The 18,208-nt window shown below is 44.8% G+C and overlaps 1 protein-coding gene across 1 annotated transcript; it reads right to left on the reverse strand.

The window, feature by feature from the left end:
• Positions 1–1,366: 1,366 nt before the first annotated feature.
• ZNF23 (zinc finger protein 23) lies at positions 1,367–15,890 on the reverse strand. Its single transcript, XM_068527337.1, has 5 exons — positions 15,376–15,890; positions 10,028–10,092; positions 7,664–7,790; positions 6,908–7,021; positions 1,367–3,984 (listed from the first exon to the last, which is right to left on the reverse strand). The coding sequence occupies exons 2-5, from the start codon at positions 10,058–10,060 to the stop codon at positions 2,183–2,185; spliced, it is 2,076 nt and encodes a 691-aa protein (XP_068383438.1). The 5' UTR covers positions 10,061–10,092; positions 15,376–15,890; the 3' UTR covers positions 1,367–2,182.
• Positions 15,891–18,208: the final 2,318 nt, after the last annotated feature.

Consider the following 18,208-nt stretch of genomic DNA (forward strand, 5'->3'; position numbering starts at 1 on the left):
TAGTGAACATCAAGACTACAGGGTGTCAGGACTCCTGGGCCATGGGACCACGTGACTTCATGATACTTTGTGGGTATCTGCCTTCTTCACCCTCGTATCCTTGGGATCTGAACAGAAGGACCTGCTGTGGACAGTAACAAAGTTACAAAGAGGGAGAAAACCCTCAGGGACCGACTGGGTGAGAAGGGTGTTGAGCCCTGGGACTAGCCCCCACCCTGCACTGAGAAACAGCCTGAGACCCAGAGGCCAAGGTCACACAGGACATTGGTGGCAGATCTGGAACATCTGGTCCTGTCCTCAGTGCTTCTCAGCCCTCCTACAGTCCCTGCCTTGGTCCTGCCGCAGCAAACAAACTGCCAAACCCCACTAGGAGCCAGGATGGCAGGACTTCCAGTCCCCATCTTCCCTGTCACATCTGGAGACCATCTGGAGGCTATTCATGATCTAGGAAGGTTGGGGCAAGCCATGGCCTTCTGACCTCTCCTCTGGCCTGGGTAATGGACCACCTCAGCCACTGATTTGCTGTGTGACCAGGGGCAGTGCCATCCGTCTCTGGTCTTCAGTTTCTCTATAAGTAAATGAAGGACTTGGACCCCATGGCCCAGGGCACTTCTGGGTCTCTTTGTGTGGTCTGGAGCTGCTCACAGGAGCAGGGCCAGATGGTCAGGGGAAAGGACTCTGCTCCCTCCTCTGTGTTCTGGGGGCTTCAGGATCTGCCTCCACCCATATGCAGGTGAGGTGGGGGGAATGTCACTTACACAATGGCCCTGGACACTCTGCTGAGGTCCTATACCATATCAGTAGCTTTCTGACAGGAGTGGCTCCTTTGAGGTATGCAAGACAGCATTCCCAGCCAACACGGGCCTCCGAGCTACAGAGAGCACAGCAGCAGGTATGGGGAAAGGGGCGCTGTGGGGATACGCTGTGTGTCTATAAGAGGGTCTGTGTGTTTGTCTTGTCAGTGGGAGAGAGGTTGGAGGGCTTCCTATGTGTGACTGTATGCATGTTTTAATTTTTCACTCCTTAGAGTGCTACTGAGACTGAACATCTTCATTAGTCATTTTTATATCTTTTTAAAAGCTGCTTCCTATTGTCATTTATTTTTCTCATAATTTAAGACCTCTTTGTATGATACTACACTTTTATATCACAAATTTTACAAAGGTATTTCCACTTTTTGTGCTTTATCTTTTAACCTTATTTGGGGTTATTTAAAACAAAAACATAAATATTTCATTTTGAAGTCAATTTATCAATATTTTCCCTCATGGTTGGTTTCTGGCTTTCATCTGATGCTTAGAAAGGTTTTCTCCATACCATGAAAATAAAAAGATTTACTCATATTTTTTCCTTAAGGAACTCTTTATTGTTTTTCCTCTTTACAAAAGTGATGCATGCTTGTTGTCAAAAGTAAAAGGGCAAAAAAAAAAAAAAAAAAGTAAAAGGGCAATAAATTAATTTAGGTAGGTAGTTTTTCTATCTAAGAACAAGGTATCACTCTCTCTCCCCCCCATTTATTTAACTTTCCTTTTGTGCCCCTCAGCAGAGATTTATAATTTCTCCACATAGGTCCTACTAAGTTTATATCTAGAAAATCAACTTTTCTTGATGCTGTTGGGAATGGGATATTTTCTTTCATTATATTTTCTATTGGTTGTTGGTATAAAACAAACTATTTATTTTTGGATGTTATTTTTTTAATTTTTTTTTTAATTTTTAATTTTATTTATTTATTTATGGCTGTGTTGGGTCTTCGTTTCTGTATGAGGGCTTTCTCTAATTGCGGCAAGCGGGGGCCACTCTTCATCGCGGTGCGCGGGCCTCTCACTATCGCGGCCTCTCTTGTTGCGGAGCACAGGCTCCAGACGCGCAGGCTCAGTAATTGTGGCTCACGGGCCTATTTGCTCCGCGGCATGTGGGATCTTCCCAGACCAGGGCTCGAACCCGTGTCCCCTACATTGGCAGGCAGATTCTCAACCACTGCGCCACCAGGGAAGCCCCTGGATGTTATTTTAAAACTGGTTGTCATTCTTGATCTAAAATTGAATAAAATGGAAAAGATTTGTTTCCTTGTGAAGACTCTGCCATATCCATTTCTCTCTCAGGGTTTTCCACCAGGGTGAATCTGAGGATACTTGATCGAGTTCAGCATTAACCTTGACAGTTTTCTACATCCTTCTCACTAGGACTTTCCTTCACTATGGACACTCTGATGCTGACTAAGTTGGAAGCTAAACCTGAAGGCTTTCCCACACACATTACACACATAGGGTTTCTTCCAAGTATGGACAGTCTGATGTATAATACAGTCAGAACTATAGCTGAAGCCTTTGCCACACTCCACACATCTGAAAGGTTTCTCCCCAGTGTGGCTTCTCTGATGCCGAATTAAATGGGCATTAACATGGAAGGCTTTTCCACACTCCTTACACTGAAAGGGTTTCTCTCCAGTATGGATTCTCTGATGTACAATATAGTCAGAACTACAGCTAAATGCTTTCTCACATTCCATACATTTGAATGGTTTCTCCCCAGTGTGTATTCTCTGATGCCTAGTTAGTTTGGCATTGATGCTGAAGGCTTTCCCACATTCCTTACACTGATAAGGCTTTTCTCCAGTGTGGATTCGGTGATGATCAACTAGGTTTCTTTTAGAAGTAAAGCATTTCCCACACTCATTACATTCAAAGGGCTTCTCCCCAGTGTGAATCCTCTGGTGCTGCATTAGTTTTGCATTAACGTTGAAGGCCTTTCCACACTCATTACACTCATAGGGCTTCTCCCCGGTGTGGATTCTCAGATGCTGCCGAAGCTGGGAGTTACACCTGAAGGCTTTCCCACATTCTTTACACTCATAGGGTTTCTCACCCGTGTGGATTCTCTGGTGCTGGATTAACTTCCCTTTGACGCCAAAGGCTTTTCCACATTCAGTACACGCATAGGGTTTCTCTCCTGTGTGAATTCTTTGATGCTGAATGAGTTTTGCATTATTACTAAAGGCTTTTCCACACTCCTTACACTGATAGGGTCTCTCTCCAGTGTGGATGCTCTGATGCTGCCTAAGCTGGGAGCTGCACCTGAAGCCTTTCCCACACTCATTACATTCATAAGGTTTCTCTCCAGTGTGGATCCTCTGATGTTGAATTAATTTTGCATTAACATTGAAAGCTTTCCCACAGTCATTACACTCGTAAGGTTTCTCTCCAGTGTGGACTCTCTGATGTGTGATATATGCAGAACTGCAGCTAAAGCCATTCCCACACTCCTTGCACTGATAGGGCCTCTCTCCTGTATGGATTCTCTGATGCCTACTCAGACTCCCATTAACACTGAAGGCTTTGCCACACACCTTACACTGATAGGGCTTCTCCCCACTGTGGATAGTCTGATGTGTGATATAATGGGAACTGTAACTGAAGCTTTTTCCACACTCTACACATTTGAAGGGCTTCTCCCCACTGTGAAGTCTTTGATGCCAAATTAATTTTGCATTAACGCTAACGGCTTTGCCACACTCCTTAGGTTGATGGGGCTTCTCCCCAGTGTAGCTATCTTGATCCTGATTAAGTTGAGAGTTACACCTAAAGCTTTCCACTAATTCTTCACATTTGAAAGGTCTTTCCCCAGAATTAATTATTTCATGTTGAATAGGTTTTGTGTCAAAGCTGAAGGCTTTCTCCAATCCTGTACACTCAGGGGGCTGATCTCCAGCAGAGATGGTATGACACTGATTCAAGTTTGGACTTTGCCTAAAGAAACACTCCTCCATGGGGCTTATATCGTCTTTCACTGTCCCATCAATGACACTCCTGTTTTCTTTCTCCATACTTCCTACTGAGTGGACTTCCTGCTGTTTCTCTAGAATATAGGTTTCTGAAAAGTCTGTTTCCTGGGACGAGTTCCTTTGAAGTTCAAATGATGTATTATGTTTTTCTTCATACATTTCCTCTGTCAAATTATTGTCAGTCTGGATATCAATATTTACTATAAAAAACAGAAAACATAAAATATCATGTAAGAACCATGTTAGAAAAAAAAGAAGAACTGTGATAGAAAGAAAAAAGGATCAGGGTAATTGGGGGGGGGGCTCTTTAAAATCACCAGACTAGGTCAAAGAATCTAAGATTTATCCATAAGGTGGAATAACATGCAGCTGTTATAAAATGAAATAAATCTATATGTACTGACATGAAAAGATGTCAAAGATACACTGTTAAGTGGAAAAACAAGTTGAGAAATGGTATGTAGAGTATCTTCCACTTGTGTAAAGGAGAGTAGAAAGGGCTGACATAAACACATATATTTGAATATGCCTAGAAAACTACTGCAAGAATACACAAGAAACTGAGCAAACTGGCACAGGAAGTTTGGGAGACTTCCCCACTGCTCCCACTTTATGCACTTTTTATACTGTTTTGAGCATGTACCAATATTACAAATTTTAAAGTAATGATTTTAAAAGATCACCAGTCTCTAAACCAATAACCAGTAACAAGAAGGTTGAAAGTGACAGCAGTGGAACAAAATTCTAGGTCTTATCTGCCAGATCAGCATTCTTTCCATCACACCATACTTTACTACACTCTGCAGTTTCTATTAATAAAAATGGAAACTGCTTAAGAAGGAGAAGGCACAGAATCCAATAACATGTGGCAACAAGGGATGGCAGGTATTAGCACTAGGAAGCAAATGGGAACATATCTTGTTTCTTTTCTTAGAACTTGAACTCTAGGCTTTCCAAAACTTCTCCTTTAACTTCTTTTTTCTCTACTTCAGAAAGGCTCTGTTCAGGCCCATTTGATCCCTTTGATCCCATCTCTTCCCACCCCTCCAGAACACTGCTGCATTCTCCTTGCCTTTCCTTCTACCTCTTCCCTCAATCCTAAAATTGGTCACTCCCTAAAATTCTTTCTGTAATCTTATTAGTCTTTCTATAATCCCATAGTCCTAGTAGAACTAATGATCTCTACATTTATTCTCAAATTTCTCAAAATTGGCCCCAAAATGCTTCCTTTATTTTTTCATCTCTCATCTCTCCTCAACCACATGTAATATGCCCCCTACCCCAGTATTTCATTATAATTGTCCTCAACAGACCCAAATGACCTGGATTTCCCTAGCAACCATTTTCAAAATAATATTGGTCTTTTCCTGATTATAGAAATAATATTCATCTGTAGTATTAGAAACTTACAAAGAAAAAATTCAAATTACCTGGAAAATTTTTTTTAAAAATCAACTCTGCTGACATGGGTCTTGTGCCCTGTGATTTCCCCTTCTGCCTGCCTAGAACCCATTTGATTCCCAGCCCCAATTAACCTACATACACTGACTAGATGAATGTTTCTATCCTCAGCTGACATCATGATGGGTTGTTCAAAGACTTCAGGACTGTCTGCTGCCTATAGAACGAAATCCAGACTTCTTTGACTAAGAATCTCCACAATATCACTTTCATCCCCCTCTATATGTCAAGCACTTTAAGCTCTCCATTTCCAAAACATGTCTTCCTTGGTCAGTGAACATATGGTTGAATGATTACAAGGAACAAAAAGCCACTGAAACCATCTTTTAAAAAAAGAGGATTCATCAAAAGGATGCAAGAGTATCTTATGGGCTCCAAAGGCAGGAAGTAAAGCTGGGCCTCATGGGAGATGGGAAATCACCTGGCAGCTACTCTGCGTGAGCCAATGAGAACCTCACTATTTCAAGAGTGGTCTGGGAACCAGAAGCACTGGCATTACCTGGGAACTTAACAGAAATGCAGAATCTTGGCCCTGCCCCAAACTAACTGAATGACAATCTGCACATCTGCAAGACGCCCAGGTGATGCGTTTGTTCATCTTTTGAGAAGCACCAAATTGATAGCATTACTTCCTCCCACCTTATTTCCTACAGCTTATTATATACAGCTTTCTCACCCCCAAAATAATAATAATAAAAACAGAATTTAACTGAGCACACACTATAAGCTAGGCACTTGGTACATGTTATCTCATTTTATCATCAAACCTAGCACCATTACCTCATTTTATAATTATTATTCCATTATCAAGGGTGAGAACACTAACTCTTAGAGAATGCAGATAATTGACCTGCTCAAAGTCACACAACTAGGAAGTAGTACAGTTGGGATTGGAACTCAGAAAGTCTACTCCAAAGTCTAATAAGTAAAAAGACTTTTAATTCTGTATCCTTTACATTAAGTGGACAGTGCTTAGAAAGTAGCAAGGACCCAAAAAAAGTACTGAATCCATTCATTTTGTCTGAGAAAGGTAGAATTCCAAAATTGGGATTGAAAATAATTACAATAAAGCATTTGAAAAAAGATCTCTTCTTGGAATTAGAAAGAAATAGCAAACTATGAAAATAGTCAGAAAGGTCTCAACTGTTCCCATCTCTAGAAATCATCAAAAATTATTTAAATGGGGGCTTCCCTGGTGGTGCAGTGGTTAAGAATCCACCTGCCAATGTAGGGGATACGGGTTCGAGCCCCGGTCTGGGAGGATCCCACATGCCGCGGAGCAACTAGGCCCGTGTGCCACAGCTACTGAGCCTGAGCTTTGGAGCCCGCGAGCCACAACTACTGAGCCCATGTGCCAAAATTACTGAAGCCCGCGTGCCTAGAGCCTGTGCTCCGCAACAAGAGAAGCCACCTTAGTGAGAGGCCTGCGCACCGCAGCCAAGAGTGGCCTCCACTCTCTGCAACTAAAAAAAAGAAAGCCCGCACACAGCAACGAGGGCCCAACGCAGCCAAAAATAAATAAATATATAAATTTTTAAAAAAATTTAAATGCTACTCTGTATGGTTAGCTAATAAATGTGGCACGCTTATATGTTGCTAAAGCTGACTTTCTTCCTAAAGGGTTAAACTTTCCAGCATAATGGGCAATGTGTGCCTCCTTACCAGTCCAGAGGCCCTGGGGGCCTGTGCCTGTTCCAGAGGCCAGTGGAGATGGGCCCTCCAGCTCACCTCCTCCCTCCAGCTGTGAGATCACAGTAGGTTTGAGAAGGGGAAATCCTGTTTTGGGGAAAGGAAATAGGAAAGATAGGTGAATAATCTCCCACAGCTGATTTCCTAAACCTCTTCTCAGATTGTGTCAGCAATGGGGAGGGAAGGAAAGAGCCCCAGAGGGTCCCGTGCCTAAGAACTATGGGAAAGTGGCGGGGGGGTGGGGTGGGAGGAAGAGGCTTGAGAAGATGCGGGAGGAGTTGGGGAGGGCCCGGACTGTGAGACCTCATGCAGGGCAAACAAGGAGATTCTGCCTAAAGGGATAGGTACCATTTTTTGACCAGGGCCTAAAATATTACAAGTACACCGAGATCCTTGGAAACACTCAAGAGATCCAGGTAGGGTGAAGAGGAACCTGAAGGTAATGCTGTAGAACAGGAAGTTACTTTTTTTCCACCCTGTGTCCAAAACACAGCCTCTATCGGGTGGATCAAGAGTGCACACCAGTCCCAGTAAAGTCCTATATTGGCCCAAAAAGGGCTTGGGGTTCACCCTTCCTAGCAACCCCGGGTCTAGGGGATTAGGAATCAGCCCCTGGGGTTCCCACTCAGTAAAGGATTACCAGAGGCCCCACCTGCAACCAGTAAGGGGAAAGGAAGCCAGGAAACCCTAATCAGCAGAGTCTGAGTCCCCGGCGGAGAAAGGCCTTACCCAGGGAGGCCATATTCCCATAATTCTCCAGCATCACATCCCTGTACAGAGCCCTCTGTGCAGGGGACAGGCCATCCCACTCCGTCTGGGTGAAGTACACAGCCACGTCCTCAAAGGTCACCGACTTCTGAAACAACAGGTTCCTGCTGCCCTAGGGGCCAATTCCATGGCTCATGCCCTAGGTGAGGGGCAGAGGGCAGTATGAGGGCTTGAGGGGCTTGTGAAGAGCACAAAATTAATAACAGGGGGAAAGATTTGAGAAAAACACTTGGAAGGTAAAGCATGGAATATCTGACTTGGCTCACAGCAGAGAAACCTCATGCCATATTTCACACTTACAAAGGATGACATAAGTTGAGATGAAAGAAAAAAACCTCCCATGACCAAGTTCCCCTAACGCAGCTGCTTTCTTTCAGTCAGGCCATGCCCTCACTGGTGGAAGCAGCTCTGGACCCACCCAGAGGCTTTCCCACTTCCTCGCCCTCGCCCTCGCCCTCGCCCTCACCCTCAAGCCGCGCCCAAAGAACAGACATGGCTTCCATCTCACCCAGCCCCACCTGATTTCTATCATGGACCCCCTACAAAAGGCTGCATAGCCTCTGCTCCAGCGCCTTCAGTAGAGGAAGCTCAGTGCTGCCCAGATCGGCTGGGCACCGCGGAGGTGGAGGGAGGGGTGAGAGAAGGCAGCCCATCCTGCTTCCAAATGGCTCTCGCTGAAAACCCATTTTCTGTTACCCTCTCCCAGTCAAGCCTCATCCTGTCCGACTTCACCCAAGACTTCACTGTCTCTCCATGGAGGTTTGGGAAAGAAGGGAGGTCAGCCATCTTTTCAGCTGCTCCTCTGCATCACTCGGCACTCGGCACTCAGCACAGTCTCCACCATCAGGGCTGATGGCTGAGCCGCTCCCAGGCCCACCTCCTCCCCTCTGGGCAGCTGCCACTTCTGGCTGCTCTCGCTCTACCCACCTCGGCCTTCTGTAACAACCTTGGGGACACACTGGCAGCGATTTGCCTCTCAACTGCTCTCTGCCAGGACCTGTCTTGCTTGATTCTACTGGCCTCCACCCATCAACAATTCTAGTCCAACTTGTGGGCACTTCTGTGAGTCATTCATCGTGTGACTTGGATAAGACAAGAAATTCTCTGTACAAAATTAAATGCCTTCACTGTCGCCCACCATCCCCTTTTAGCCCACAACTGGTGCCTCCTCCTTATTTCAAACCTCAGCTGGTGTCACCCACCACCATCCGCACAGGAAAGAAACCTGGGGATTCGTTCCTGACTCCTCCCTCCCCCTTACCCCACCCCAATCTTTTGACTCTTCCTCCTAGAGATTTTTATGTTAAGCATTACTTGAATTGGATCTCCCTCTTTAGCAACTACTTGCCTTAATGAAGCCTATGTCACCTAGACCAATAGGACTTTGTGAAGTGGTCACCTTGCTTTTAAATCTCCCCTCAAATTATTCCCCACACAGCCATCAGAAACCTGACCACGTTAACTTCACTGGCTCCACACGTGTCACAGGGCTGAACAGTTAAGTCACACAATGACAAGTCACTTCACTCCCCTTTGCCTTTGTTTCTTTTGTGGTAGAATGAACACAACACAGGCGCCTATCTCCCAGGGCGGCTGTCAGGACTAAGTGATCCATGTAAAGTGCTTAGTATGGTGCCTGCAGCATAGTAAGCCTCAAATGGTGTAACTGGAGTTACTGTGACTATGATTATTCCCAAACTGTAGCCCATGGAGGTCCATGGATGAGCATCAGGGGGTCCATGAAATCCCTGAAATCGTATGGAAATTTTCGTTTGCATGTTATTCTGGGGGAGAGGATCCAGAGCTCTTATCAGTGACCTAAAGCTTGGCCACTGCACCCCAAGCCCTGAGAGCCTCTCCAGGACACAATGAGACACAGGACTTCCTGTCTTTTTTCCCTCCCTTGATCCCACTCCCCTTATGTCCCCTTCCCCTGGAATTAGAGGCACAGCCATTCTTTATGTGGATCTGGTCCTGCTATTCCTCTTTACCTACACCCCCCTCCCTGGAATCCTAGTCCTCTGCTATCTTCTTCCATGCATGGGCAGCTTCCATGTCTCTCATTCACCAAAGCCCTCTGCTGGGGGAGCAAAGCAAACTGGTGTGCAGAAGACTACACTTCTGCCTTCCAGACATTTCTGTCTTCCCTGTCGTGGTCTCTGGCCCCTACCCCTCCATATCACCGCTCTTCCCACAAGCTCCAGTCTGGCAGGCAGAAGCATGGAGGGCCCCTCCAGCTTTCATAGCAAGGCTCACCAGATTCCCTTCTCAGTTTTCTTCAATGTGAAACTGCTCAGAGGAAGAGCTGAAGGACCCACAGCTCACCTGGGGCCAGGCTGTCAGGAGCATGGCTGCCATCACCTGGTCTCCCTCTCAGAGAAGGACTGGAGCTGAGGGAAAACAGGGGGACAAGTGTGAGACAAGCCACCCCCACCATGAACAATACAGCCCCTCACAGAAGATCTGAGATGCAGGCAGCCAGCATCCAGACAGAAGTGCGAGCAGGAGCTGCCATGGGAAGAAAGGAGTGATCTTGTCACTGGCTCTGCGCCCAGGGCTCCTCCTAGCCATGACGTTGACGCTCACTGCCAGGAACCCTAGGATTTTTACAATTCTGACACAAATCATACACACACAAGAGTGTGCATAAAATGCAGGTAGAATCTAAAGAATAATAAAACAAAGACTCGTGTAGCAACACGATGCTCTAAACGAGCATCCCTCTCTATTATACTGTAAGAGAAGCCAGGCTGGAGGGGCTGCAGCCCCAGCACATAGGCCTCAGAGTCAGGCCCCAGGGAGGCACCTCCTGGAGAAAGGGACAGCTGCTCCCTCCCATATGCCCGTTCCCTCACACAGCTGCCTGCCCTCAAGAGTCCTGATACCTCTGTAGAGATCTTGGGAGGTTAGGCTCCTGCCCGGGCCAGGTTTACCGTGAGGAAGCTAGGCCACAAGTGAGGTACCAGGCTGGCTCCTCATACCTTCCAGCCTTCTGATAGGAAAGAAGCCAAGGCCTCAGCTTCCTGAGAGAGGGGGTCACTATAGCATCCAGGGTCCCATGACCCAGCACTCCTTGTCCATTGTATTCAAGACCACATGGACCGGTTATTTTCTGATTTTTAGTGCTCCCAAAGTCAGTCTTGAAATTTTATATTTTCCTAAAATATTGTCTATATCTTCCAGAATTTAAACTTGAGTGTAGAATTGTGGGAAACAGTGGCTCATGATTTTTTTCATGTCCTCCATACCTTGAGGTATACCTTGCTTTTCCTACTTCTTCTTTGAATATATATACTCTCTAGACCTTTTAGCCTTAGTTAATGTTATGGACTGAATGTGTCCCCCCAAAATTCATATGTTGGAGCCCTAATTTCCAATGTGACTGTATTTGGAGACAGGACCCATGAGGAAGTAATAAGGTTAAACAAGGTCATAATCTGATAGGGCGGGTACCCTAATAAGAAGAGGAAGAGTCTCCAGAGCTGTCTCTGCTGTGAGGACACAGTGAAGGCAGCCACTTGCAGCCTCACCAAGAACCAAATCGTCTGGTACCTTGATCTTGGACTTCCAGCCTCCAGAACTGTGAGAAATAAATTTCTGTTGTTTAAGCCAGACAGTGTATGATATTTTGTTATGGCAGCCCAAGCAGACTAATAACATTAGGCTGAACCATGGTTTATCTAGTTTAATGTTGTTTTATTTTCAAAAAACCAGCTTTTCTATTTAGAACACCACTCCATTTTCTACCTGTTTGTTTGGGTTTTTTAAATTAATTATTTATTTTTGGCTGCGTTGTGTCTTCGTTGTTGCGCTCAAGCTTTCTCTAGTTGCAGTGAGCAGGGGTTACTCTTCGTTGTGGTGCGTGGGCTTCTCCTTGTGGTGGCTTCTCTTGTTGTGGAGCACGGGCCCTAGGCACACGGGCTTCAGTAGTTGTGGCACACAGGCTCAGCAGTTGTGGCTCACGGGCTCTAGAGCACAGGCTCGGTAGTTGTGGCGCACAGGCTTAGCTGCTCCACGGCATGTGGCATCTTCTCAGACCAGGGCTCGAACCCGTGTCCCCTGCATTGGCAGGCAGATTCTTAACCACTGCACCACCAGGGAAGTCCCTCTACTTGTTTTCTTGGTGCCTTTTTTTTTTTGGCTGCATTGAGTCTTTGTTGCTGCGCACGGGCTGCGGAGAGCGGGGGCTACTCTTCGTTGCAGCGCGCGGGCTTCGCATTGTGGTGGCTTCTCTTGTTGCGGAGCATGGGCTCTAGAGTGCAGGCTCAGTAGTTGCGGCGCATGGGCTTAGTTGCTCCACAGCATGTGGGATCTTCCCAGACCAGGGCTCAAACCCGTGTCCCCTGCATTGGCAGGCGGATTCCCAACCACTGTGCCACCAGGGAAGCCCCCTCTACTTGTTTTTAATTAAGCTCTGCTTTTTAAAATTTGTTTCTTTAGCTCCGTACGAGACACCTTATGTACCTCACCAAATCCTCTTGTCCACTCTTAGTCCAGTTCCAGAGGCTTTGACCAGCTTTGCACAAGTACAACCTACAAATGCCTCCTCAAGGGTCTACACCACACATACCTGGCTCCTGCCCTGGGGCTTCTCTGTCCTGTGTGGGACATCTGCGGACACCTGCTGGGTCCTGAAGGACAGGGGAGTTAATGCCTGTGATGCTACCACTGACCAACAGGAGACAGAGGTCAGTGGATAAACGTTTCCCCCTTTAGCCCCCCATGTGGGCAGCCATGAGATTCCAAGGCTCCTCAAAGATCCTGCAAGTCAGAGCACCAGTCGCCTGTGGAGGGGCCAGCCTGACAGCGCATCCTTGTATTGGCTGTCCCTCCTTCTCCGTTTCACTCTCCTTGTCTTTCACTCTGACCCTGGGACTACATTCCCAAATAAACTGCCCACACGCAAATCTCTGTCCTATGTTCTGCTTTCTGGGGAAGCTAGACTACAAAAAGCTTTTTTCTACCTTCTTGAGGCTACATGATTCATTCATTTTCATTCTTCCTGTGTAGCAATCTAAACCTATAAATGTTCCTCTTAATACATTATTCCCTACATTCCAGAGGCTTTTCATATTTTAATTACTATTTTATAACTCGTCAGCAACTGTGTTTTGTCTCTGGACAAAGAACTGTTTAGGATAATTTGTTGTTGTTAATTTATTCTCTGGCTTTATTGCATGGTGTTTAAGTAACCTGATCTATTTCCTTCTGCTTTACAGATTTTTAGAGGTTTTTTTTTGTGGCTGCAGTGTCCATTTAAAAAATATTCCATGGATGCTTAAAAAGAAAACTTATTCCAACATAGATGGACCTAGAGATTATCGTACTAAGTGACGTAAGTCAGAAAGAGAAAGACAAATACCATATTATATCACTTATATGTGGAATCTAAAATATGACACAAATGAACTTATCTGTGAAAGAGAAACACAGACATAGAAAACAGATTTGTGGTTGCCAAGGGGGAGGGCGGTGGGGGAGGGATGGACTGGGGGTTTGGGACTAGGAGATGCAAACTATTATATATAGAATAGATAAACAACAAGGTCCTGCTGTATAGCACAGGGACCTATATTAAGTATCCTGTGATAAACCATAATGGAAAAGAATATGAAAAAGAATGTGTATATATATATGTGCATATACATACATAAATGAATTACTTTTGTGTACAGTAGAAATTAACACAACATTGTAAATCAACTGTACTCCAATAAATTAAAAAAAAGAAAACTTATCCTGTGATGGAAGAACATATAATCTATCTGAATCTAATAAATCAACTCTACCAATTTTATTATATAGATTTTTCTCCGTAACCCATGATTACTTTTACCTAATTGTTTAGAGAGCCAGTAAAGAGTGAACTCTCACAAAACACTAAGCCCTTATGTATCATGGGAAAAGCCTTTCAAATCTTTAAGAAATGAATAATTCTAACACTATTTAAACTGTAGCAGAGAACAGCAAAATACGTTTCCCAGGCCTTTTTATGATGCCAGCAAAATACGGATACAAAAACCATAAACTAGTCTCATTTATGAATACTGATGCAAAAATCCTAAATATTGAGGACTAGACTCTGGTAGTTCCTTAATGTGACATATCATGACTAAGAGGGATCATCCTATGAATGCAAGTAAAGTTCAATATTAGCACAGATTGTACTTTTCTACATTAATAAATCAAAGAAAAACATACTCTCCATCTCAGTGGATGTCAAAGGTGTTGGATAAATTCAATATTCATGCCTAAATTTTAAAACTTATACCCTAGGGAAACTCTCATATGTAGGTGATATACATACAAAATTATTCATTATCAGCAGTATTTTAATAGCAAAAAATTGGAAACAACTCACATGTCCACTGAGAATACACAAATAAGCTGTCATACCATTTTTACAATGGAACATTACCCAGTAGCAAAAATGAATGACTCACAGATACACACACAATATGGATGAATTTAGGAACATAATATTGAGTTATGCAAGTCCCAGAAGACTACAGACACCATGATGCCATCTTCATAAAGCTCAAAAACAAAATTAATCACATTATTTTCAGACACATGTATATGTGATAAAATTATTTTTTAAAATATGATTAACACAAATATGATATGTGTTATCAAAAATCAAAGATATTATTAACACAAAATTCAAGTGAGCTGTTACCTCTTGGGGTGAGAATGTGGGAACTGAGTTGGGGAGGAGCACACAGACAGATGCAGCCATATGGGCAGTGTTCTCCTTCTTAATGGTGTGGTGTGTTTAATGGGTGCTCACATTACTACTATGCTCCATAAATGCCATGCTAGATGCAATCTTCTGTATACATAACATTTAAAATATACATACTTGTCTTATGATATGAAATGATTTTCAATGTGCAAAAGGTAGTGTGCTATCTTCTGTGTAAGAAAAAAAGGGAGTATAAGAAAATACATCTGTATCTGGTGATTTGTGCAAAAAGAAATAGAAGGAAAAACAAGAAACTAAGCAGAATAGGGGCCTCAGGTGTGGATGGGAAGTAGGTGAAAGGAACCTGGGAACGGAAACAGGATGGAGGGAAACAGAGCAGAAGGAAATGATACTTCTCTGTGCCTTTTTGTTCTGACTTTCATAACCACAGTAATGTTTCACATATCTATACCTCTATCTATCTATCTATCTATCTATACATATGTATAAAAATCAAGCAACCAGAATGGGATGGGGGGGGTGCGACATCCAAAAAATACAAACAACAGTAAATAAGCCTAACTATACCACAGCATAACCACACTGAAGTGGTGGTAAAGAAAAGAACTAAGTAACTCTGCAAAACAGTATTTTAACTAAATTCTGTAAGGCTAAAAAGACCTGTAGCCAAAGACTTCTTGAGGTTGCATGATTTTTTTAAATCTATTTTCATTCTTTCCTATTTGGTAATTAAAACCTATAAGGCCACAAAATTTCCTCTGAATACACTACTAGCCACACTTCATGTTTTCATTACTGTTTTATAGTATATTTTTTTGTAAACTTGCTTTCATGAGGGTATGAATGAGTCATTCTGGAACTATTTTTTGTGTATTCTAGGACTAAGCAAATCAGTATATTCTACATTGTAGAAATCATTCCCAGGTCATTGTCATCCCACCGCCCAAGAGAAGTTGGGCCGGGTTACCTTTCGAAACTGACACGGCTCCAGAAGACAGTGCCCTCAAAAGTCGGGCTTCTTCTGTGGCCTGGAGGAGCTCTGCTTTTTCTGCTCCCCCACTGGCCTCGATTCACACCCTGTGTTAGGAGGCGGGGCGCATACAGTCCATACTTGAAATGCATAAAACGTGCAGGTAAAAGCCCCTACACGACCTCAGCATGTCAAAAGACTCATCATATCACCTCAGGCCGCTTCACCCTGCAAATATTCCACCCCCGGGCTGCTCCAACACAAGTTCCCAAAAGGCGAGTAGCATCTTCCCCAAAGTGCTAAATGCTCGGGGCTTCGTGGCTGTGGCAGTAACCCGGGCTTCGCCTTCCACGAGACGTAACGTCATCGGCCACCAAGTCCAAAGCCGGAGTCCAGGATGGGGGGAAGAGCCCCCCCCCCCCGACAGGAAACCCACCACCAACGCAGGGGGAAGGAGCGTCCCAACCGCACCCAGAGCCTCGGAGCCAGGCACCGCCCCCGCCTCCCGCAGCCCATACTCACCTCCGCAGCGGGCGGCTCGGCGGCGCGGCCGGAAGTGCGTCACCAGGCCCCGGCCGAGCCTCTCTAGGAGCAGCTTCGCTCCTTCTCGGCGGTGCTCTGGCCCCGCCCCCTGCAGCCGAAGCCCTGGTACTCGGAAGCCTGGCGCCTTTCTTCCCCCTGCGCGCCCAACGAGAAAGCAGTTGCTCCTCGCGGTGAGCTAGGGGAGAAAAGAATGTGGCGAGCGCTGGGCCCAAACCAGCGGTGGCGCCGGGGATTTGTATCTTAGTAAAGCTGCAGTGCAACCAGATTTGGGAGTTTCCGGACTGGACGCCTGGATCGAATGCTGTCAAACCCAAGGCCCCCTTTCTGGAACAAATATTTCCTAATGACCAGCGGACTCTCCTGTCATGAAACTCATAGGTAATGGCTTAGAAGATCATAGACAATATAAACAACCTGCATTATAAAAAGTAATGTTATGTGCTAACATTTATGTAATAAAGGAGAAATAAAAGGAAAATTATAATTTAAAATATATATTTCAGAATGTAAATGTTTGGTCGTGACTGGTATAGGAGACCTAATAAGTGGTCAGATAATTTGCCTGTACACATAGAACGTGCCTGAATGCCACAGTGCTGTATCTCATATTGGTATTTCAAAAATCACAAGTTGTTATCTAAAATGGTGAGCACAGGGACTTCCCTGGCGGTCCAGTGGTTAGAACTCAGCTCATCCAAGCTGCAGGGGGCACGGCACGGGTTCGATCCCTGGTCCAGGAACTAAGATCCTGCAAGACAGGCAGCAATGCAAAAAAAAAAAAAAAAAAAAAATGGTGATCACAGAATCTTCTCTTGATTATACAGTAGTTATATTTCTGGAGACTCAGCTATGTTAGAACTGTGCAAAAATACACTGTGTTCACCTTGATTTTTTTTTAAAAAGCTCTAGATTCAGGTAATTTATAAACAGTTTTTACCTATGTGAATGTTCAGGAAGACATATGAAAGTCTGTGAAAACTTTTTGAATAGGCAGGTCTGTGGTGTGCGTTGCAGGATTTGTGGTACTCCTGGCTCCCATCCAACACCCCCAAATCTTGTGACAAAAATGGCCCCGTAAAATTCCAAAATGAGGCCTGGGGGAGGGGGACAGCACCAAAAGCCACTGGATTGACCACCTTTAAGTTCCCTCCCAACCATGACAGAGCTGGCCTTTCTTCTTTCAGCTGCACTGGAAGGTTGCCAGCCCTCACTGTCTTCCAGCCTCGTAGCACTCCCATTCTCCTCTCAACTCCAGCCCCACTTGCTGAACATGCTGTTCTCTAAACCTAGAATGCCCTTCCCATTCTCACCCTCTGTCTTGACTGTTACTTGAAGTCTCAGCTCATATCCCATTTACCGTGGGAAGCTAGTCTTCCCTGACCACCCAGAATAAGGCAGGTCCCCAGTCACATGCCAACATCACCCTGTACTTTTCAGTACATGGCACATGTGTAATTATTCAATGGTGACAGTTTATTTAAATCTCTTGTTTTCTCTGATCCCTCCAGGGAGCAGGAGCTATATCTATCTTGTTCAACACCTTTGTCCTCAGCTAGAGCACAAGGCCTGGCGCAAAGGAGGTGTGCAGTAAACGTTGGTTGCTGACATGATCCAAAGGCTTCAGCCCCAACTCCTGGGCAGAAGCTTTCTTTATTTCTGTGCCACTAGAGGTAGGATACGTCTTATGCCTGGGATCATGACACTGACCAGGAGCTCTTCTCTGCTTTGCCCTGACTCTGATCATCACTGTTGCCCAAAATGAGCACTTTATATGGCTCATCTCCTTCAGATAGGAAAGTGGTCTCATGATTGGGCACAATGATAGCTGGGGATTACATTGCTCTTGGCAAGGATTGCTGTTTCCACTTCTTCCCAGACTCACAAAGCAGACCTGTAGCTAGGAATGAGGACTCGTCTAAAGAAGTAAGGAATTAGGTCACAGTGTCACAGAAATGATGGCCCCAAGTGTTGGATCATAAACCAGTTGCCTAATTTTACACACAAAAAAATAAGTCCTCCTAAATAATCATGAATCTTCTACTACTAAGAGTGCTAGGACAGGTGCATGCCAAGTTTCTAAGGCTCTACAGAAGGCCTGCAGAGGCAGAGACCACTCCTCGTCTGCCAACCTCTGTTCTTCCCTTCTTATATGTAACAGAATCTCTAGCAAGGCAAAGACAGTCCAGAAAAAATAACACACTTCCCAGCCCCCTTTATAGCAAAGTGTGGACATGTGAGTAACTTCTGGCAAATGGGCTGTAAGAAAAAGCAGTGCTTTGCTCTTAAA

The sequence above is a fragment of the Eschrichtius robustus genome, chromosome 19 (genome assembly GCF_028021215.1).
Source record: "Eschrichtius robustus isolate mEscRob2 chromosome 19, mEscRob2.pri, whole genome shotgun sequence".
In the NCBI taxonomy this organism is placed as follows: Eukaryota; Metazoa; Chordata; class Mammalia; order Artiodactyla; family Eschrichtiidae; genus Eschrichtius; species Eschrichtius robustus.